General features: G+C 41.1%; 1 protein-coding gene across 1 annotated transcript in view; it reads left to right on the top strand.

Moving 5' to 3' along the window:
• Positions 1-1,008: 1,008 nt before the first annotated feature.
• The window catches only part of LOC125017070 (dynein axonemal heavy chain 11), a 37,509-nt gene continuing 15,806 nt past the window's right edge, over positions 1,009-22,711 (top strand). Inside the window, exons 1-55 of the mRNA XM_047599926.1 lie at positions 1,009-1,374; positions 1,520-1,663; positions 1,763-1,956; positions 2,055-2,244; positions 2,341-2,440; positions 2,539-2,750; positions 2,869-3,090; positions 3,188-3,355; positions 3,461-3,577; positions 3,662-3,799; positions 3,905-4,020; positions 4,097-4,292; positions 4,636-4,740; positions 4,855-5,250; positions 5,750-6,082; positions 6,516-6,770; positions 6,863-7,032; positions 7,109-7,331; positions 7,500-7,616; positions 7,702-7,788; positions 7,872-8,030; positions 8,262-8,345; positions 8,474-8,632; positions 8,740-8,862; positions 9,325-9,447; positions 10,205-10,429; positions 10,515-10,606; positions 10,686-10,812; positions 10,907-11,059; positions 11,148-11,381; positions 12,555-12,686; positions 13,144-13,304; positions 13,408-13,564; positions 13,669-13,814; positions 14,182-14,298; positions 14,383-14,521; positions 14,736-14,828; positions 14,898-15,092; positions 15,171-15,248; positions 15,334-15,466; positions 15,575-15,702; positions 15,995-16,143; positions 16,252-16,402; positions 16,517-16,648; positions 17,112-17,285; positions 17,867-18,071; positions 18,319-18,484; positions 18,693-18,795; positions 19,187-19,426; positions 19,516-19,677; positions 19,774-19,967; positions 20,119-20,281; positions 20,738-20,861; positions 21,006-21,148; positions 21,802-21,963. Coding sequence (XP_047455882.1) covers positions 1,156-1,374; positions 1,520-1,663; positions 1,763-1,956; positions 2,055-2,244; positions 2,341-2,440; positions 2,539-2,750; positions 2,869-3,090; positions 3,188-3,355; positions 3,461-3,577; positions 3,662-3,799; positions 3,905-4,020; positions 4,097-4,292; positions 4,636-4,740; positions 4,855-5,250; positions 5,750-6,082; positions 6,516-6,770; positions 6,863-7,032; positions 7,109-7,331; positions 7,500-7,616; positions 7,702-7,788; positions 7,872-8,030; positions 8,262-8,345; positions 8,474-8,632; positions 8,740-8,862; positions 9,325-9,447; positions 10,205-10,429; positions 10,515-10,606; positions 10,686-10,812; positions 10,907-11,059; positions 11,148-11,381; positions 12,555-12,686; positions 13,144-13,304; positions 13,408-13,564; positions 13,669-13,814; positions 14,182-14,298; positions 14,383-14,521; positions 14,736-14,828; positions 14,898-15,092; positions 15,171-15,248; positions 15,334-15,466; positions 15,575-15,702; positions 15,995-16,143; positions 16,252-16,402; positions 16,517-16,648; positions 17,112-17,285; positions 17,867-18,071; positions 18,319-18,484; positions 18,693-18,795; positions 19,187-19,426; positions 19,516-19,677; positions 19,774-19,967; positions 20,119-20,281; positions 20,738-20,861; positions 21,006-21,148; positions 21,802-21,963 — 8,928 coding nt within the window. The 5' untranslated portion in view covers positions 1,009-1,155. The remainder of the gene's footprint in view (positions 1,375-1,519; positions 1,664-1,762; positions 1,957-2,054; positions 2,245-2,340; positions 2,441-2,538; positions 2,751-2,868; positions 3,091-3,187; positions 3,356-3,460; positions 3,578-3,661; positions 3,800-3,904; positions 4,021-4,096; positions 4,293-4,635; positions 4,741-4,854; positions 5,251-5,749; positions 6,083-6,515; positions 6,771-6,862; positions 7,033-7,108; positions 7,332-7,499; positions 7,617-7,701; positions 7,789-7,871; positions 8,031-8,261; positions 8,346-8,473; positions 8,633-8,739; positions 8,863-9,324; positions 9,448-10,204; positions 10,430-10,514; positions 10,607-10,685; positions 10,813-10,906; positions 11,060-11,147; positions 11,382-12,554; positions 12,687-13,143; positions 13,305-13,407; positions 13,565-13,668; positions 13,815-14,181; positions 14,299-14,382; positions 14,522-14,735; positions 14,829-14,897; positions 15,093-15,170; positions 15,249-15,333; positions 15,467-15,574; positions 15,703-15,994; positions 16,144-16,251; positions 16,403-16,516; positions 16,649-17,111; positions 17,286-17,866; positions 18,072-18,318; positions 18,485-18,692; positions 18,796-19,186; positions 19,427-19,515; positions 19,678-19,773; positions 19,968-20,118; positions 20,282-20,737; positions 20,862-21,005; positions 21,149-21,801; positions 21,964-22,711) is intronic.

The following is a 22,711-nucleotide window of genomic DNA, read 5'->3' on the forward strand; positions in this document are numbered from 1 at the left end:
TCCTTGTAAATGCCACTTGCTGGCTACAGACTGGTGCTACTAAGACAACAGACAAGTCACACACACACAAATCACTTACATTTTACTGCAGCCTGTAGCTCCAACACACACACACACACACACACACACACACACACACACACACATAGGTGCATGTCTGTGTCCTCTTTATAACAACCGTGAGGCCACAGTTATGCACCTATTTAAATAGTTTCAATACATTTTTAAGTGAATATGTAAATAAGGCCATTCCTCTCAAGCTATGCATCTATCCAAACTCAAATACTACATATTTACAATGTGTTACGCAGTGGTTTTCTGTGGAATTTAACTATTCATGTGAACTTTATCAATAATGTTAAGACTTCCTAGCTAATTAACTCACAAGGCAAAATTATGCATAAACACAGACACATCAGCAAGCGTATCTAAAAACATTTGTTTATTTGAATACATTTCAACTCAAACAAGTCCAGTTAGATCACAAATGTGCAATTACTGTTTTATTTAATTAGTTATTTTTGTCTTGTGCTCTGTGCTTATGCTCATGGCAAATTTCTCCACTGTGGAATAAGTTACAGGATTATCTTTTTTTGTATGTTTTTTTTTTTTTTTAAATATGACCACCAGGACAACCAGGAATCTTTGCAGACACACAACTGCAAGCCACCAGACATTTAGTGGAAGACAACTTAAGAGTTTCCTTTGCAACTGTACATTTGCTTTAACAAAATATACTGTAACCCACTTTAGGTGCTTCATATGTAAGTAAGTGAATCTGTCTCGAAAGTATTTTAATTTAAAACAAAATACATTCATTCAGCAGCAGCAGGCATAGTTTTTGGTAAATGAAAGTTATTTTAACGGGGGGAAAGGAGCTAGCCAAACACAGCTAGCTACATACATACTAGCAGTGATTGACGACAGTAGGCGTTGCTAAGCAACGGAATGCTGAAACATCCCCGCGACTGCGCAGCGCAGTCCAGTCTCCTGACACACTAATGTGAAATCAATGTGTGCAAGACAGGCAGATTTTGCGATTTTCAACGATTGTCGCACGAAGTTAGTGGGTAATTCCGAGGCAGGTTCCTGGAACTGCCACAGATAAGTGGGCATTTGCACATTTTGTTTACGGGACATGATCCGAGGGCAGTCATGTCCGACGACGAAAGTGTGCCTCCTTCCTTCCTTGAGGACGGCAGAGTGAAGTTCGTGGAGGAAAAAGTTTGTGGGTTACTGCGACTACACCGACAAACGTGGGAGACAAGTGCTGTCAATCAAGAGTTTCAGACTATCCTGAAAGATTTTTTCGAGAAAGAGTCAGTTATATTTTTCCGTTCAACAAAAAAGGGCTGTCTGGTTGCTTCTAATGAGGTACGGCTGTGGTGTTATTCTTAGCCTAGCTTATTTACACCAAGTAAGATATCTAAACATCACCAACACATGTTGATGCTGATGGGCTTAGCATGACATGTTTCATTAAAATGGGATCTGTACTGTTACATATTTTCAAATCCAGGCCCCACACGTTGCTCAAAACAAGAACCTCTATATCCTCAAGAAGAAAGGTGTTGCTATCAACTCAGAAAACTACAGGGAACTTCTGCTTTTTGGCCTTCTGTCTCCACCACCTTTTCTGCAGCTTTCATGCACAGTTGAGCAGGTAATTGCATCATACACATAGTCCCAAACATTTGTTTAATCCAGATATCTAGCCTGACTTTATGACTGCTAGGTAACTGTATTTGTGTCTCTTCACGAGGTATGTGTCCCACTGCTGTCAAACAACAAAAACCACCAGACGTGGCCAAATCTGATGTCTGAGGACATCATTCGACATGCTGAGAGCATGTGCAGTAAGACATCACTTGTTCGGGGGCAAGTTTTAGGGAAAACTGTTCTCCCTGTCCCAACTTCAACAGATTTGATGGAAAAATCATGTAGCGCCTTTAAAACGTAAGGAAACACACACGCACATCATACATGCTCTCTGTTTACACTGTAAGTAACACATTGCCTTTTTTTTTTTCCCACGCTTTTATTTTCCCATGCAGGTGTGAAAACTACGACAGGGCTCTGGCCCATGCCCTAGAGACCCAGGTCATTAACTGGACAAATCTGATCCAGAAAATATTGAAGGAGGATTCATCGGACCTACTTGTAACAGGCTGTAATCCTGTGCCCAGAGCAGAGCTGAAGTTTTGGGCTTCCAGGAAGAGCAACATAGAGAACATTTATCACCAGGTTTGCTTTTCCTCCCAGTTGCATGATATAATTTCATTTATCTTCATCTCTTTACATTGCACTCTTTGTTCAAGCGGACAAAATGTTTGCGTGCAGCTTCAGAGTCCTGTTGTCCAAATGATGACGGAGGCTTTAGAGATGATGGAGAGCAGTTATCATCCAACAATCAAGACTCTCATTGGAAGTGTGTTTAATGGTAGGACCGACTGGTTTCTTTCTGAAGAGGTCATAACAGTAATTTGGAATAACATAAAGTGATGACCAAAATATATTTCCTCTTTTTCTCCAACAAAGCATTTGAAGAAGCTCAGGACATTGACATCTATCTACAACCACTAAATGCACAACTGTCCCAGCTTGAAAAGGAGGGATTTCCTCAAATGGTGACATATATCCCTGCAGTTTTTCACACGCTCCTCCTTATCTGGACTAACTGCCGGTCTTATCAAAAACCAGCACGCATTGTGGTATTACTACAGGAACTCTGCAACCTGCTCATTGAACAGGTTAGAATCTTCATGGGGAAAACCCTTATAGCTCTGAATTGCGTCGCAGTTTGTTAACAGCATGCAATTTGTTTCATGCTGTTAACAAATTCACAGATGTAAATCTTTCATCCTGTAGGCTTCTACATACCTCTCTGAAGATTTGCTCCTCAGAGACGATCCAGAGGAAAGTCTCCAAATGGTAAAAATGGTGATAAAAGTCTTTAGATGTTTCAAAGACAGTTACCAGACCCAGAGGGAGAGGCTGGCCAGCCAAGTCAAACACGCACCCTGGGATTTTCCATCGGCCATGATTTTTTCACGTTTCAACCAGTTCTTTAATCGCATGCTCCAACTGGAGGTGAGATCAGATTTTTTTTGTTCGTGTACCAAGGTATCAATGACGTTGCATTTTTTTATGTGGCTTTGTTGCCTGTTAAAATATCCTTTCTTTGCAGGACTTTTTTGAAATGATGTTGGACTTTCAGAGGATGGAAAAGCTGGAATTTGGTGGAATTAAAGGGAAACTCTACACGGAGCACGCTGCTAAGATGCACGTGGAGTTCAGTAATCACTGCCACGCACTGAAGCACAGTAAAAACAGGCCGCTTGACTTCAGCTCTGAGGTGAAACTGTTGTTAGTGGTACCTGTATTGCTAATTAAGACTGGTCAGCTACTGCACAGATCTGTTGTCTAACAAATATTGTTGTATTTTTATTTTTAATGTTAGGGTTTTGAAGACGAGTTCACAGATTTCAAGGCAAAGACTGTGGACTTTGAATGCCGCCTTGCCAGCCTTCTGTGTTTGGTTTTTAAGGATTGTTCAGGACTGGAATCAGCTTTAAAAGTAAGCAAGGTTGTGTACTTGTGTGATATTAATTGCATTACTAATAATTGTCAATAAAGTTTTAATAATTCTCTTGGCCCACAGATGCTAACTGTTGTTGGACCCTTCCTAGAGAAAAGACAAATAAGACAGATATTCAGTCCAAACTTCTGTCTGCTTCAGCAACACTTCAGGGAAGAACTGGAGTGTTGTAAACGTCTGTTTAAATCCCAACTCTATCAGGTGGTCTTTGCTGAAATTTGCTATTCGCCAATATGCATTCAATACACAATGGATTTTGTTAATGGCATTTGTTTTTTTACATCCTCACGTTCTCTTTGTCTATAGAGGGAGAGTGCATTGACAAAAAACATGGCACACACATCGGGAGCTTTGAAGTCGGCAAAAATGCTTCGAGAACGCATTAGAACGCCATGGGAAAAAATCAGATCACTGTTTGACATGTCGGTAAAAACTTCTTACTGGGAAGATTCACATGGATGTAGCACACGAGATATTACTGAATACATTATTTTATAGGCATGCAGAAGGTGTGGACATGGTGAAGGAGTACGACATGTACATGGAGATGTTGAATTTTCTGGACCAGTATGAGAGGGACGTTTACTCTGACTGGTGTAATGGTTTGGAACAGGCCTGTCTGATCAACCTGAACCAGCCACTTATCTCCAGAATTCCCTCATCTGGCTTGATCTCCGTCAACTTCAATCCAAAGGTAATTGAAGTCCTTTCGTGGTAACATGAAATTATTTACTGTGTGGACACCTTCCAATGTTCAAAATAACCATCTTGTTCTTGGACTAATGAGGCAACATTTGTTTTATAAGAATAAAACTGTCTGAATCCTACTAGTGACGCTCCCCCCCTGTGTTGGTTTGACAAAAGAATAATAACTGAACTATGGTCAATTATTCCTTGGCTCAAGCTGTTAAAAAATGTCCATTCAGTTTTGGTTATCACAGTCTTAAAGGGTTTCTGTTAGTTGAGAGTAAATATTTAACCACCACCCCACTGTGCCTACGTACATGAGTTAATAACTATTTCTTTTCATCTATCAGCTGACGGAAGTCTTGAAAGATGTGAAGTATATTCAGAGTCTCAGTGTGAGCAACATCCCCGCAGCTGCGCTGACTGTTTTTGAGAAGCGTGACATGTTCACCAAGGTAAGAACACACTACAGTAAACTGTATGTTACACTATAGCCTCTCTTACATACATGCAACACATCTGTTTCATTATTCTTTGCATAGCCTAATACATTTTCTCCACACTTGCAGTATATGAGCAGTTTGCAGCTGTTAGTGCAGTGGTACAACAAGCTAAAGCAGACGGTGTTGGAGGTGGAACTTCCTCTCATCAGAACTGAGCTGGAGTCGATAGACCTGCATTTGACAAGAGCTGAGACCAGCTTGACATGGCAAGACCGGGACTGCTGGAGCTTTATCAGCGCAACCAAATGCCTTGTCCAAGACCTTGCACAGCGAGTCAACAGAGCCAAGGAAAACTGTGATTCCATCCACTCGCTGATGAAGGGATGGAGCAAACAGGCCATGTTTGGCAAAAAGGAGAACAGGAAAGGCTCACTCATACAGCTGGAGGACAGGGGGGACGGTGTCAGCAGGAAGTACGGCTCCATGAAGAAGGATGGAGACTTGATACATGAGCTGGTGCAGGTGTGTATAGCTGGATTTATGGTAATAATCACTCTTATGCATTATAGATTTTACTTGTGAGGCTGTGCTGTAAGCACTATAGAACATTAAAGCGCTGGCACGCTTCCAAAACGGTTTGCTGTAAACATAATAATTTACATGCAACATGTTTAAAATCTGTTAAACCATTTTTGTCTTTATTTCATTATTTTTGGTACGATAACATATATTAAAATCTTACTTTATGTCCTGTTACATTTAAACTTACAGTATATGTGCCTATGTTCTGTTATTTTGTTTTGTTTTACATCCAAAAATGATTCTACTCCATATATTTGAACATGTTTCAATTGAAAGTAATTGACATGATTTATAATGCAATAAACACACTTCTCAAAATAACATTTAATTTCATGCACTGTCCCTCACAATCAACCCAAATAAAAAGAGATACTTGTAAAGAGCCTAAACACTGACACGATTTTTTGTGCTTTATACTTTGATGCCCCACATATATCAGGAGAATATGGTCCTTTTCCATGCTGACGCTGCCTCAGAAGAGTGGCAGTCTTACCTGGAATATGTGGATGAGATGGTGGTGGAGGGGCTCTTCAGTTACATCAGCCACTCCCTTCAGTTCTTCGTCGACAACATGGAGTTGTTGGCGAGCCAGGCCCCTCTGTTTGAGGCTCAGTTAATGCTGAACGGATCGGGGATGACCTTCTATCCCTCCATGGAGCGGGAGGCTGGAGATTCCCTCTATGAGCTGGTGGAGGGTCTGATCGGAGATATATTCAAGACTTCTGTAAATATCAAGAGAGTGGCTGCTCATCTCAGCACGGAGAGTTATCAGGTACTAAGCTTGTGGTTGAAATGTTAACACAGGTGAAGTGTCTAAAATGCCAATTTGTTGAATTCAACCACATCATCCAATGGAGTGTTATGTGCCACACATCGTGACGTTATTGCTGTCTGCCAGACATATTAAAGATCAATGTATGCTATTATTTGATGTTAAACCTCAAACTTTAAACTTGCTCATGCCAGAACAAAGATTAGCTTCCCTGTGTTTTAAGCGGCAAAACAAATGGCATGTGACTGTAGTCTAAAGTTTTATTATCTCCATGATGTTATCAAATATATTGTCTGTTCAGAATTCTTTTTTGTGCATTGCTTAATTTAAAACAGATAGTATCCTACCCCGTCCTAATGTACTAAACTTAAATTAATTATCGTGCATTCTTCAGTTGGTGGATCTTTTATGTCATCTAATGTAACTGTTACAGGATGTAATGGAGGACATGCTAGATTTGTCAGACCTGAGACAAGAAATAATGGAGCGAGTGGAGAATGTCTTGAAGGAAGCAATAAATTACCAGAGGAAGTTTGATTGCTACACCCACCTGTGGCAAGATGACAGGGCTGAGTTTCTCAGCCAGTTTCTCCTCTATGGACGTGCACTTACAGCTGAGCAGATGGAGGCGTTGAGGGTTGATGTGTTGCCTCAGACCCCCCCGACGATCGATGGCTTCAAAGAACAGGTGAACATCCTTTTTCTTTAACTTCTGTACTATATTTTTCCACTACACAAGATTTTTCTATTTTACTTTCTGCTGTTATCTCAATTTTACAGATTGATCACTATGAGAATCTGTATGCTGAAATATCCCAGCTTGAAGACTTCAAAGTGTTTGATGGGTGGTTTCGAGTGGATATCAGGCTCTTTAAGGTCAGCCTTCTGAACACTGTAAAAAAGTGGAGCTGGCTTTTCAAAGAGCACCTCTTGACATATGTCACCAACAGGTAAAAGCCATTACTGTGTAACTCTTCGCTTCAAACTTGTACCATAATTTGTCCTCACTGTGCCATCTCCACTTAGTCTTGATGAGTTGCAGAAGTTCATCCGAGCCACCGTCGAAGGACTGAACCATCCTTTGGCTAAAGGGGATCGCCGTGGCTTTGTGGAAGTTATGAGTCACCTGTTCGCTGTCAGAGACAGACAAAAAGCCACTGACAAGATGTTTGAGCCTCTTAGAGACACAGTCCACCTCCTGGAACGTTATGGAGTGACCATACCAGACCAGGTCTACTCTCAGATGGAAGTAAGGACAAGTATTTTTTAGTATTTTTCGATTTTTTTTTTCTTACCTTTCGGTTTCTGATAAAAATAGTAATATCCACTGATAATCTATTTACAATACACAAATGAATACTGGGTTTACATTTCTGTGCTCTAAGGTTTGAAATAGTCAAAATAATTGTCTCTACAGGAACTCCCTGAGAAGTGGAATGGAACGAAAAAACTGGCCTTAAAAGTGAGGCATGAGGTGGCACCCATGCAGAATGCAGAAGTGTTGGTTTTACGAAAACGATGCATGGACTTTGAGGTGAAAGTTGATAATACGTAGTGTTAAAGCGAGCTCATGACTTCGTCTTAAGTGGAGAACCTGACAGCATCTCTTTATTTTTCAGGTAAAACAAACCAGATTTCGTGAGATGTTCAGAGCGACTGCACCCTTCAGTTACAATGCAGAACGTCCCTACGTTTGTCTGGAGAAAGTAGGAATTTAACTGTTGCTTGATTATGTGAATAAAATAATATTCCTCTCTACGCTTTGCATAACAATTGCCTTGTTTTCTAGTCTGAAAAAGCAATCCGGGATATGGAGAAGGAAGTAGCAGAGCTGCAAGAGTCAATAAATCTATTCGAGGTTACTATTCCTGACTACAGAGACATCAAACTTTGCAGGCGAGAGATCGTAGTCCTCAAACAACTGTGGGACATTGTTGTATATGTGCAGGTCAGTACCTGAACTCATATTGTTATATGTAAAATGGCATTATTCTTGAGGAAATTGAAATACAGCAGAATGCCTCATCACCCTACCACAATACAACAATAACTAAATGACTTGACCTGCGTGTCCTCTTGGCGATTGTCTTCGAGCCTTTGAATACCCGGTAGCCTCTAAATGTCCCCATTGAGCACCCTCAGCCCATTGACCCCTCTGCATGTGTCTTTATCTATACAGAGCAGTGTGGAAAACTGGACAATGACCAAATGGAGGCAGATAAACGTGGACCAGATGGATGCCGAATTGAGGAGGTTTGCCAAGGTGAGGTCACCAACAGTGCTACATCACACCAGCTCATCTCTCCTGCTGTCTTGCTGTCATGCACCATTGCTGCTTGTAACAGATGCCCCTAATAAGTAATTATGTTTACCTACCTTCTGTTTGTGTAGGACATGCGGAAGCTTGACAAAGAGGCTCGCTTGTGGGATGTGTATTCCGGATTAGACCTTTATGTAAAGAACTTGTTGACGTCACTACGGGCCGTGAGTCAACTGCAGAACCTGGCAATACGAGAGCGCCACTGGGTGCAGCTAATTAGAACAACACAGGTGCATAAATACTACCAGCAGAGGTCACTTACAATGGAGCAGCATCGTTTTCTTGCGTGGAAGAAATTGGAGGCTTTTGTGTCATGACTCAAATTCTTTTTAAACAGATGGAATTCACTGTGAGGGACTGTACTTCCCTGGAAGACCTCTTGCGTTTGAAGCTGCATTTGTTTGAGGACGAAATTCGCAACATTGTGGATAAGGCTGTCAAGGAAATGGCCATCGAAAAGGTTTTTTTCTTCAGTTATAAATAGATCATGGATCAAACTGTTCAATATTTTTTAGCCATAATTACCAATTACATTATGTATGATCAACATCTCTGGCAAAGTAAACTGGTCGTGGTGAGACAACACACAGCAAGGGTTATGAAATTACCCATCATTATGGCACTGTATAGCAGATGTATTTGCCATTTGGCTGTTTTCATAGCCATCATTTCTTACGTCTGTATTCTTTAATGAGAGGAGAAAATTGCCATAAAAACAAATAGCAGTACTTGAAATCCATTACTACTTCAACACTTGAAAGCTGAGGACTAGAAACTGAAATGTCAATGTGTTTCCTTAAGATACATGTGAAAAAAAAGTAATGATAAGGAGTTAGGAGTCAACCTTAACGACATACTGCTGTACCAATACTATAGGGAATATATTGTACTTAAGCCTCACATGTTTTCCTTTTTTTCCCAGGTTGTGACAGAAATAAGTCAGACTTGGGCATCAATGGATCTTTCATATGAAGAACATTACCAAACCTCCGTACCGCTTCTTACATGCGACGAGAATCTCATTGAAACTCTTGAGGATCATCAGGTAGATATCGAACTACAGATTTTATTTGTAACCGCATAAAGAAGAAAATGCATAATGGCTGTAAAAGCACGAGAGCTTGCACTCCAGATCAGTTGTCTGTGAGAAGCACTGATAGTTAAATGCTGAATAGAGACAAGAATGCAGAAAGGGCGGCCCTGTCTGGGTGTCTAACAGCGCAACCGAGAGTAAAGAGGTCCCTATTGAGTCCTTAGATTTATAGCTGCTGGTGAACACAGGCATTGTTGCACCATGGCGGTCTTTGACCATCTACACCAGATCCATTGGGGGGGTTACAGACAGCAATTAGAAGTCTTGCCACTTTAGTGCCTCCATCTTTGTTTAAACTGTCCGTTTCCCTCCCCCACTTTTTTATGACCTGGCATGCTGATCAGGTGGAATGTTTTATGAGTCATGATGTTTTGCAGGACTGAACAGTTCATTTAAATTTCAATATGGCAGATTGCAATATCCCAATGCAGGACCTGAATTATTTTTGGTACAGGTAAAATTAGGTTACAAGAAACATTTTAAACGAGCCATTGTGGTGCCTACAAATTAGATTCTCAAGATGTAAAGAAACATGTTTGCTTGATGCGGAAAAACCACATCATATACAGATTCTTATACAGATCATATTTTATAATAATAACAGTAACATCTGCCAGTATAATCACTATGTGATGTTTTTCCACTTATCATTCAGCCTCAATGTCTTCTCCCTTGGATCTACTCATTTCTCTTTGCCCTTATCCTCAAGGTTCAACTCCAGAGTATCTTTCAGAGCAAGCACGTCGACCACTTCCTGTTCCAAGTAGTGGAGCTACAAAAGCGTCTGACTGTGGCCGACTCTGTGCTGATGGTGTGGATGGAGGTTCAAAGAACATGGGTCTATCTCGAAAGCATCTTCAAAGGCTGCGATGACATTTGCCATCAGCTGCCTGCAGACACACACAGATTCCAAGCGATAGATGCAGAATTTCAGGTACGCGCGCATATATGTTAATTATGTGGTTACACAGATTCCAATGCTGTCATTGTAACAAACGTGTGGATTCTGATTCTCTCAGGAGTTAATGTTGGACAGCACTAAGACTGCGAATGTCATCGAGGCCACCAACAAACCTCATCTGTTTGAGAAGTTAGAAGATCTGCAAAAAAGGTCCCCGTTTATTTCATTAAGCTATCATCACACAGTTTGAAGTTTTGCGCTTGCTAATTCGGTGGCTTCTTTTGAACAGACTGGCGTTGTGTGAAAAAGCTCTTGCCGAATACCTGGAGACAAAGAGACTCGCCTTTCCACGATTCTACTTTATTTCATCTGCAGACTTGTTGGACATCCTCTCTAAAGGGAGTCGTCCCCGAGAGGTAGCTTTATGTACATTTTCCTTTCATTGTCGTTTGCCTTTTGATATTTGATGTATTAGACATGACAAGTGTAATGACTGGTAACCTTTTGCAGGTGACTGTTCATCTCTCAAAATTTTTTGACAACATGTCAGATCTTGAGTTTGAAAAAGACGAACAGCTGGATAATCCTAAACTCGCTGTGGGCATGTACAGCAAAGAGCGGGAATATGTCCCATTTCAGACTGAATGTCGCTGCTGCGGCCCGGTAAGCTCATATTTAGTACCAAAGCATCTCAGTGAGCTACCACGTTTAATAAAATAACACAACCACCGGTAACAATGCTTTACATCAGGTGGAGGCATGGCTTTCTTGCCTCGAGGAGTCAATGAAGGAATCTGTCAGGGGTCACCTGTTTGAAGCTGTGTCTGTGTATGAGGAGAGATCCAGAGAGCAGTGGATTCTTGACTTCCCCGCCCAAGTTGCTCTCACTGGATCTCAGATCTGGTGGGGCAATGACATGGAGCTCGTGTTTAAAAGACTGGAAGAGGGATTTGAGTCTGCACTAAAAGACTACAACAAGAAACAGGTACTTTTTTTTCACGGGTCGACACTAGAGTTTAAAGATGTAAGGTGCAAGCGATGTCACTTTTTGTTATGTATAAATTTTACAGATATTTTTTGATAATGAACTAATACGTTGTTGATGTTATAATTTCAAGTATGTAGTATTAGACTGGATTTTATGCAAAGTGTACGTAATATTTCAGCAAAAAAGCAAAACATTTGGATTTGGTACGATACCACTGCTGGACCTGTCACAATTATCACACAACAATTATTTCAGCTGACTGCAATTCTTTTTGTGTAACTGTTAGAGTTGTTTCCATTCACCTGCAAAAACAGCTTAGGGAAACTGACATAAATGTCATATTTCCAATTCATAGACTACACACAGTTTTCCATCGTTTGGGTTTTGGCAGGAGCTCTTCTTGACGTCCTCTTGTTGCTTCCCTGCCTCTGCTATAGTTTGATGGCACCTGAAGGGACTGAATCTGACCATGTCTGACTGACGTCTGTTTATTCAAGGAGTTAAACTTCTAACATAGAGGAGAAGTCATGCAGCTAATATGATCGAAATAAAAGTACATTCAAATAAATACTGCAGTAGTAACTAAAGATAATTAAACAGTTAATTGCAATTAAAAGTCTTGATTCTGACAGATCGAATCACCCCATATTTATAGCATATGTTGTTTTCCATGTTTATTTTCACAACACAATTATAATCGCATCGGCATCGGTGACCTGAGCTCAGCTTGTGGACCTTCACTGTGGGCTATGCTCACAGTTGTATTATCACTCTTGTCAGTTTCATCAGCACTATTAAAGGTTAACACGTCCTTGGCTGCTGTTTGAATAATCTCTCTCTCCCTTCAACTCACTGCACTGCACTGATTGGATCTGCTGTCATACCGGACCAGGGACAAACGACATCTAGTGACGTTTTAGTCAAAGCAAGAACACAAGACTACTTTTGATTGACTTTGAAGCACACAGGGTCCACACTCACATACACATGTGTACGCGTATGAGTTCTAAGAGGATTCTAACTTTAAGGACTTTGAATACTTAACAGTACAACTCAGACAGGAAACTTGAACCAAGCTCGAATCATTATATCAGGTAGATTCAATCTCAGTCACTCACGTTCATTGAAATCATCTCCTCTTTATTTATATCTGTCTGTTTTTCCCCACAGATTTCTCAGCTCAACTTGTTGATCGGCATGCTGCTCGGAGAGTTGAACTCAGGCGACCGACAGAAGATCATGACTATATGCACTATCGATGTCCATGCAAGAGACATTGTCGCCAGCCTCATTGCTCAGAAGGTTGACACATTTTACTGTTCAATAATTAGCTTAGGTACAGGATTAGCTGCATTGTATCAGCGTGTCAAAGAATATATCACTTTGTTTAACTTTTCTTAAGGGCAGAATACAATTTGAAAAACCTATGGCAACTGTTCAGTTCCTCATTTCCATCACAGATGCGGCAAAGGGCAGAATATTGCGTTAATATTTGAGATAATATAACAGCCAACTTGAACAAGAACAGCACAATTCCCAATTATTTAAAAGTTTAAAAGTTTAAAAGTGTATTTAACTGCAAAAGCAAAACAGCAGAAGTGCCACTTATAGTTTGGTAAAATGGATCAAAATATAAACTATAAGCTTAGACTAAAACAAGAAATTCTAACTATTGTGATCATCAGTACAACAGTGCACATAATATTTCTTGTGACAATATTTCAATTTGATGTTTGATGGCAGCCATGTCTGTTCACAGGTCACCACCTCACAGGCCTTCCAGTGGCTCTCCCAACTTCGACATCGCTGGAATGAGCAGCTTCACCACTGCTATATTAACATATGTGATGCTCAGTTCCTCTACTCTTACGAGTATCTGGGAAATACGCCACGTCTGGTGATCACTCCTCTGACGGACCGGTAACGGTTATGCATAAATTCAATAGTCCCGGTTCACTGCACAAGCACACAGCATCGTTAAACAAATCACTTGTGTTCCTCTTTGTGCTTTTGTCAAATATAGGTGTTACATTACCTTGACTCAGTCCCTTCACCTGACCATGAGTGGAGCCCCAGCAGGACCCGCTGGAACCGGGAAGACTGAGACCACTAAGGATCTCGGCAGAGCCATGGGTGTCATGGTGTACATCTTTAACTGTTCTGAACAAATGGACTACAAGGTGTGAAATTCAACAGATACATTTGAAACACTTCGATGTCTTGTCTTAATGTGGTGATGTAAATAAATACATTTCTGTTTTTTTATGGTTTTGTTTATGTCAAGTCAATTGGAAACATCTATAAGGGTCTGGCCCAGACTGGAGCGTGGGGCTGCTTTGATGAATTCAATCGTATCCCTGTAGATGTACTGTCTGTTGTAGCAGTGCAGGTCAAAACCATCCAGGACGCTATTTGCTCTAAAAAGAAAAGGTGAGCAATTGAACGTTGCATTTTTATTTTCTTCTGATTTCATTGACCAAAGTCATCATAGGATTCACACATTTTATTCAAAACAAAAAAAATCAGGCGAACCCAACAACTTCTTATTTTTTAACTGGGTGCCCTCTTTGATTATTCAAGACCAATACCACTTAGAGTGAGTATTGGCTTTCAAGAGACCAAGACCATGCATGCGCTACAAAATGTTCATGAACATTCAATTTACTTTGGGTATGTCCAAAATATGTCCTTTTTTTGTTTTTTTCTTTTTTGCAAAAAGGTTAGAATGATAAGATGTTAATCATGTAGCAGTGTGAGTTTAACAATGTGTTAACATTGTATGTATGCCACTTCATAGGTTCCTCTTCCTTGATAAAGACATTGTCTTAAAACACTCAGTTGGGATTTTCATCACTATGAATCCTGGCTACGCAGGACGGACAGAGCTTCCCGAGAACCTTAAGGCTCTTTTCAGGTGAGAATGATACTACAACTGTCTTTATAGTGTCTTTATTCAGCACAGAAATCGTTGTCTGAACTGTCTGTTTTTCCGCTGCAGGCCCTGTGCGATGGTGGTGCCTGACACTGAGCTTATTTGTGAGATAATGCTGGTAGCAGAAGGCTTCAGGAGGGCCAAGCTTTTAGCGAGGAAGTTTATCACGCTGTACAATCTCTGCAAAGAGCTGCTCTCCAAACAGGTAGGAGAAAAAGCATTTAGTATCACTTTCGTATTTCACAATGTTGGATTGCAACATGAGGCAGCGGCAATAAATCTTTTCAGCTACACCTCAGGAGCACAGTGAAGCATGAAACCATTCAATAAATCTTATTACTTTGTGGGATATGATTAATGATAAGTGTAAACACAGTAATGCTCATCTTTGCTTTCTTTTTTTTTCGTGTGTCTGTTAGGACCACTATGATTGGGGTTTGCGTGCCGTCAAGTCTGTCCTGGTTCTGGCGGGGGCACTGAGAAGGAGAGACAAGACAAGACCAGAGGAACAGGTGTGTTTGTCGTCTCTCTGCCACATAAGAAAGAAGCATCATGTTATATGAGAGGTGGTTAATTCTTAGGTGCTGATGCGCGCATTGAGGGACTTCAACACGCCTAAAATTGTGACTGAGGACGTGCCTATCTTCTTGGGACTGCTGGGAGACCTGTTCCCTGGCCTGGAGGTGGAACGAGAGAGAGACTGCGAATTTGAAAAAGCCGTCCGTAAGACCACACTGGAGTTGCGACTGCAGCCCGAGGAGACATTTGTCCTCAAGGTTTGACGCAAACTGGTTCATACCCATCTAAAAAAAAGAAAGAATGAGTCTCCCTTACACATCCATACCTTTTGTCAGGTGGTGCAGCTGGAGGAACTGATGGCGGTACGACACTCGGTCTTTGTGGTCGGAAATGCAGGGACTGGAAAAAGCCAGGTTACATTTTTTAAGCCTTAATGGTTGTAAATGTAGATGCCCAGCCTGCTGTTGTTTTGTAATATAAATGCAATATTTTCAACAGATACTGAGAGTTCTCCATAAAACCTATGTAAACATGAAGAGGAAGCCTGTATGGAATGACCTCAATCCGAAGGCGATAGACAGAGATGAGCTGTTTGGCTTCATCCATCCTGCAACCCGAGAGTGGAAAGACGGTGAAGAGAAATGGTTTTAAATTAAATAACAAGTTGGAATACAAGAATAAAAAATAGCACTTAAACCTTGCAATATCTGTTCTCGGTATCTCTCAATTTCTTTCTAAGGTTTGCTTTCATCACTGATGCGGGAGCAGGCAAACATCTCCCACCTTGGGCCTAAGTGGATTGTGTTGGATGGAGACATTGATCCGATGTGGATTGAATCACTCAACACGGTGATGGATGATAACAAGGTACCTCCCCCCTGTTCTCTCGTACACTATTGTACAACACATAGCAACCAAGGTGGTACAGGCAGAAAAAGATTTTTCTTTCCCCCATCCTTCAGCAGTCACTTCCTGCAGTGTGAATATTTGGAGGTCCTTTCCCAGTGCAATAAATCACGCGGCAGCAGGGATCGTGCGGCTTTGAAATATTCTGTCAAACCTGATGAGATTTGGGAGTGTTTTCTCATGGTTTGGGTAGAGTCTTGTCTGCCTCATTGGCCGTTCAGATGTCATAGTATTTGGGAATAATACATTTCAGGTCCTGACTCTGGCCAGTAATGAGCGTGTGTCGCTTACCTCATCCATGAGACTTGTGTTTGAAATAAGCCACCTAAGGATGGCCACTCCCGCCACTGTGTCCAGAGCGGGGATCCTCTATGTTAACCCACAGGATTTGGGCTGGAACCCGTGAGTTACACAGAACACAATCTTCTTTTTTTTTGTTTTAATGTACATTAAAATATATTTCTGTACATTTACGTGACATTACCATCTGTATTCTGTAATGTTACTCAGGTATGTTGCCAGCTGGATTGACCATCGAGAACGGCAGACGGAAAGGGCCCACCTCACCATACTGTTTGAGAAATATGTTCCACGTTGCCTGGAACAGACGAAAAACTATTTCAAGACTATCACTCCAATCCCCGAGAACTCCATGGTGCAGGTACAGTACGTAACGCAATCATGCACAATGTAATTATTATATTTTTTTTTCTGTGCGCCTTTGCAGACATAGAAAAGAAGATTGCATAATAATAATAATTTTGTTCCCATTCAGACACTGTGCACTCTGCTTGACTGCCTTCTAACACCAGAAAATATCCCACCTGAATCTCCTCGCGAGATCTACGAGACCTATTTCACCTTTGCCTGCATCTGGGCTTTTGGTGGGGCCCTTTGTCAAGATCAGGTATTAGTTTGGTTTAATTCAACTAAATAAAGTTGAGGATGATATTTCTAATTTTCTTCTTATAGCAACTGTAAGGCCAAACTGAGTACATGAGTTTTGGCATCGCAGTACGGAAGTCTTTGTGTTAAAATAGAATATTTTCTTCTTGGGTGCACAAACAAATGTAAAAGTTGGATGCCGGATGCTGATGCTGCAAACAACACTGTTTACCTTTGCAGTTGTTGGATAGTTTGTTTATATTCCGTGTCATATTAAAACCAGTTATTGCTCCGTTTTCTTTGCTTTGTCTTCTACCTTTATCTTGTTCTCGAAAGTATTCAGTTAATAATGGACGATGAGCGAAACATTGCCTTCTATTGTCGAGTGACCATGAATAATAAAACCATACCTGTCAGTCATCTGGACTGATAGGGGGGTTGTATGAATCATATGAATTATCTCATTTTGCTCCGTCTTTGTCCAGCTCTATGATTATCGGGTAGAGTTCAGCCAGTGGTGGACCAAAGAAATGAAGACGGTGAAGCTGCCAGCACAAGGGACGGTGTTCGACTACTACCTTGACCATCAAACCAGACGGTTCCTGCCCTGGAGTGATACCGTGCCTCTGTTTGAAATGGACACTTGTGGACCGTTACAGGTGAAAAGACGTAAATGAAGCGCAGGAGAGTTGGACCCGTGATACTGAAACTTTTCAAAGTAGCTCAATTCATTATCACAATCACAAGACACAACATTATTAAAGAAAAATAACCAAAAATGAACAATACAGTCACATTAAAAATGCATGTATGCCTCAGTGAACATAATAAGAGAGGGTAAAGTCACATCATGAGGTTATGGCAGGGGTGCTAGAATGGATGATAGGCTTGCCACTGTGTCTGATTACCATCTACTACTCCCTACACCAGACTGTGTGGGGGTGACGGCATGAGCAACAAGGCTTGAGCTATCACCCACGCTCTTTTGTCTTTCTTTATGCTCCTGCGTACAGCTGTGAATGCTCCAAAGGCTCTTGCTGAGCCATAATTAGTGGGGTTTTGTTCTGAGCAAATGATGCTATTATGACAGAATAGTTGTGGTGTTCTGGGGAAATACAAGAAATTATAAATCACATACAATTCACTGAACACATGTCTGTCAATAAATCACACTCAAAGAAGGCTATAATAACCATGTATGTTTCTGTTCTGTGTCGTCCCGCTGTTTCTATGATTGCAGGCTGTTCTGGTACACACAGCAGAGACTGTGCGTCTCCGATACTTCATGGACTTGTTGCTGGAGAGGAGACAGCCAGTGATGCTTGTGGGGAACGCTGGAGTGGGAAAGACTGCGCTTGTCAGGAACAAGTTAGATTGTCTGCCAGAGAGTTACATGACCACAAAAGTACCCTTCAACTACTACACAACCTCCCTCATGCTGCAGGGTGAGGGGTTTTTGATTGTGATGTGATGCCGAGCGGCACATCGAGCACACAGTAGCACCATCTACTGGCAGTAATTAGACTTTAGCCCCATATATTATATCAGTCACTACTTAGACATTGCTATATTTCCAATACTGATCTGACCTATTTTAATTGTTATTTGTCTTGTAGTTGTTAATTAACTGTTGTTTAGTTTATAATCTTTAGTGTGTGTATTCACAACGAGCTCCTTTTCTTTCTTTTGCAGTGATCCTCGAGCAGCCGTTAGAGAAAAGAGCAGGCAGAAGCTACTCCCCCGTAGGCAACCGAAGGCTGGTCTACTTTATAGACGACATGAACATGCCAGCTGTTGACAGTTATGGAACAGTGCAGCCTCACACACTTATACGCCAGCATCTGGATTACGGGCACTGGTGAGAAGACCTTACCCACATTAATCTGCACCACATGTGATACTATATGTGTCCTCAGTTTGGAAAAAGGAAAACTATCTCAAAAAACCTTTAAACAGAGAAAAAAAAACATGTTAAATAATAGCAAGGCAGTAAATTTACATTATGGAAAAAAATTCAAATCTGTAGATAAGCGGTAAACATTTATTTAATTTCCTGCTCTCTGCAGGTATGGCAGACAGAAACTGACACTAAAAGAAATACACAATACGCAGTACGTTGCCTGCATGAATCCAACTGCTGGGAGCTTCACTATCAACCCCAGATTACAGGTATGTGTGACAGTAAAAATGTGTGATGTTGGTTTAAAAGAAGGATCATACAAGATTAATTTATTGTTCAGTACACATCTTATCATATCATGTGGGTTCACAGAATAATCCTTGTAAAAGTCTACTTTTAAATTATACAGTAAACAGTGTCGAATCAATGTGCAGCCTGTTATGCTAAACACATTATCTCAAATATCTCCTCTCAAATATCTTGGAGTACAAATAAATGATATGACACAATGTTTTATTAAAATAAAATCTAAATAAGATTATTAGGATTTTACTTAAGTAGCTGTTACTACCACTGAAATGACGCTGTGTGTTTAAATACAAGCTTGTTACAGACTCTTTTGCATTTTCTGAAATTTCCCTGTGCCTTTCCTCGCTGCAGAGACATTTTTCAGTTTTTGCAGTGAACTTTCCTTCAGCTGCGGCTCAGACGTCCGTCTTCAGTCAGATCCTGTGTGGCCATCTGAAGCAGCAGCTCTTCGGTCCGCTTGTCCAGAGGAGCTCTGCAGCTGTGGTCCAAGCTGCCATATCTCTACATCACAAGATGGTTCACAACTTCCTACCCACAGCCATCAAGTTCCACTACACGTTTAATCTTCGACACATATCTAATGTCTTTCAGGTAGTGGTCATAGTAAGCATATTAAAAAAAAAAAAATAGCTTAATGAGTCATAAGTGACATATTCGTGTGTTTGCTCTGTGCCATTAAGGGCATCCTCTTCTCTGGGCCTGACAATGTGAAAGAGAGCACTGACCTGGCACTGCTGTGGCTTCACGAGTCCAGCAGAGTGTACTCAGACAGACTGGTAGATGTCAAGGACCTGCAGCTTTTCCGGAAGCTCCAGATGGAGACTGTGAATGAATGCTTTGAGGTGCAATGCAGATTATGATAAACAGAACGAATCGAATCCGCTGCTGCCCTTCACCTTCAAAACGAATGATTTATCATCATGCTTATCCTCTTCCAGGGACTGGGGGAAAAAAAGGTGAAAAAGCAGCCCCTCCTCTATTTCCACTTTGCCCAGAGGGGTGAGGAACCCTCCTATGCCCCTGTCGTGGACTGGTCTACACTCAGGACCACACTGACAGATGCCCTGGAAAGCTACAATGAGCTCCATCCAGCCATGAATCTAGTCCTGTTTGAAGATGCCATGCAACATGTGTACGTGTAGCTGGTTTTCCATATAATTATAATTATTCTAACCTATAATGAACATCAAGATGAATACATTCACTTGGCGACAATACATCATAAAATATTGCGATAATAATACGCATCATCGGAAGCGTAACAAAGATTGCATTGTTACCAGCTGTCGCATCAGTCGCATCCTGGAGGCTCCAAGAGGTCATGGCTTACTGGTTGGGGTTGGGGGCAGTGGGAAGCAGAGCCTGACTCGTCTGGCTGCCTACATATCCTCTGTGGAAGTCTTCCAAATCACTCTGAGCAAAGGTTATACCATCCAGGACCTCAAGGTAAACACTGCTATTGTTTCGTAGCATAGTTTGCGACCAATTCATAAAATATACTGTAGTATGACATCATTAAGTATGCTTTGTGGTCCTTAAAGTAAAGTGCTGTAGTTACAATCCTCAAGCATGATCTCGAACAACTGTGATGGGTTTTTTGTGTGTTTGTTTTTTATTAGTTCTCCTTCTGCATGCAGGATATTGTTGTAATTCTGTTTTGTTCGGCTTCTCCAGCGATGCAGGAAAATAATTGTCAGATATTATTAAATGCTACTGGGAAATATTTTAATATCTCATCGATAAGGAAGGTTTATCAATTGAATCCTTTAATGGCCTCTTTAAAAATCAAGCGGTTATCATGGGATTTGCGCCGTCCAATTGATTCTTATATCGAACCAGTTGACTCCATGCTAGTGTGAACACTGCAGACGTCCGTTAATGGCATGTGTGGTTTTTGTTTAGATGGATCTGGCCAGTTTGTTCCTGAAGACTGGAGTGAAGAATCAGCGTGTGGCTTTGCTCCTGACTGATGCACAGATACCTGATGAGCGGTTTCTGGTCATTATTAATGACTTATTGGCATCAGGTCAGATTCATCTCTATAACAGTCATGCTTTCAGCGATGTCTGCCTGGCGCGAACCTGTATCTGGTCCTTGAAGGCATATTGAAATTATAATGTTTGAAGAGTGAATGTTCTTTTCTAGAGTCAGATTATGTCTTTCTCTCCAGGAGAAATTCCTGAACTCTTCAATGAGGAGGAAATTGAAGGTATTGTGTCTGGTGTGAGAGCTGAGGTGCGAGGCCTTGGACTTCTGGACAACAAGGAGAACTGCTGGAGATTCTTTACGGACCGAGTGCGCCTGCAGCTCACGGTCTGATTTTTAAAAAAAAATCCTTCTCCTATTTTCTTTTAATCCACTGGTGCATTTAACTTTTTTTACTCTCATTATTTTTTTGCTCTTGGAGAAAACCTTGACATCTCTGATTTTATAACACCACAGGTGGTCATATTTGAACATTTTAGGAAAACCAAGTCAAAAACTGTCTAAGGCAATTAGGCTGATGAAATGCAGATCACCAGTGCTCCAAGGACGACATTCAGGATCTCATTCAGAGCAAGAAATTAACATCTCACACATAGTAAACTAGCATTTCTTAGCGAGGAAAATACCATTGCCTCTGTAAAACATTACTAAATATACAGTATTTCACAGGTTGAATCAACTAAAAGACAAACTAGGGGTCAAAAGGAAAGGAAATAATTTCTCAGTACACATGTATGTCATCCGGCTAGTCTTTGCGCCAGGGCCTCTGGTAGCGTCACCGTCTGGTCTAACCAACAGGGAATGTGGCTGCTGTCCACAAGCCAAGGTGATGAAAGTGGGGTTTCAGGAGGCTGCCAGTTATTGGTTTCCCTTTTGGAGACACTTTGACATCTATGACCTGTGTTGATTTTTTCTATGTACGTTCATATCGGGCCTTTTTGTGTGTGTATTACTTACGGACTGCTCTTTCTTCTCCGTAGGTCGTACTTTGTTTGTCTCCTGTGGGTAGTGCCCTACGTGTTAGGGCACGCCAATTCCCAGCCATCGTCAACTGCACAACTATTGACTGGTTTCACCCCTGGACCGCTGAGTCTCTGCAGTCGGTCAGCTACAGGTTCATCCAAGAGATTGGAGGCATTGAGGTCAGGACTGAAGCCACTCGCACCGTCTCTCTCACACAATAAAACTGTGAACGATTAATTATTTTAACTGGTTTTCACTGTATGTGTCTGAATAATGTATCAGTATTGTTGAATAACCGCAATATTAGCGGCCGAAGAAGCGTAATAGGTGTTAGAGTGTCTTGCTAAGGTTTATCATTCCAGTCCGGTTTAGACTTTAATGAACGCCTTGTAATTACCGCGGTGCAGCTGGATTAACTTTTCCATAGATCCTTCATCATTAGATATCTGCTTAGGTTCTGACAAATTGCTGAACACATGCCCGGAGACTCACAGTGAGTGCAGGCATATCATTGTTTTCCATCATAGCAGTGGAACGATCACAACCCAGAGTCATTTATGTTAATGAGGGAAGAGTGATTAAGCACATAACGACCCTCTAAGGTGGCACAGCTGTCACAGCCAGCAAGTGTCATCGCATACGTGAACATGTGCCAGTCTGTTACTTTCCACTGTTTGTGTGCGTGCACATCTGTCCACGTGATGATGTCGAGCTCAGAATGTGTAGTATTAAGCATGTGAAAAACACAGAAGAAGCAACCTCAACACTGGCAAAAAAAAAAAAAATGGATTAATAAATTATTAAAGCTGCAGCTGTACTAAATTCTAAATAGTTTAAATTATATAAAAATTTAATAAAGTTTTGTAAAGGCAAAGCATTCTGAGTAAGTTTAAATGAATGTGCGTTGAACACAATATTTTAAAAAGT

Source organism: Mugil cephalus, chromosome 11 (assembly GCF_022458985.1).
Source record: "Mugil cephalus isolate CIBA_MC_2020 chromosome 11, CIBA_Mcephalus_1.1, whole genome shotgun sequence".
Classification (NCBI taxonomy): domain Eukaryota; kingdom Metazoa; phylum Chordata; class Actinopteri; order Mugiliformes; family Mugilidae; genus Mugil; species Mugil cephalus.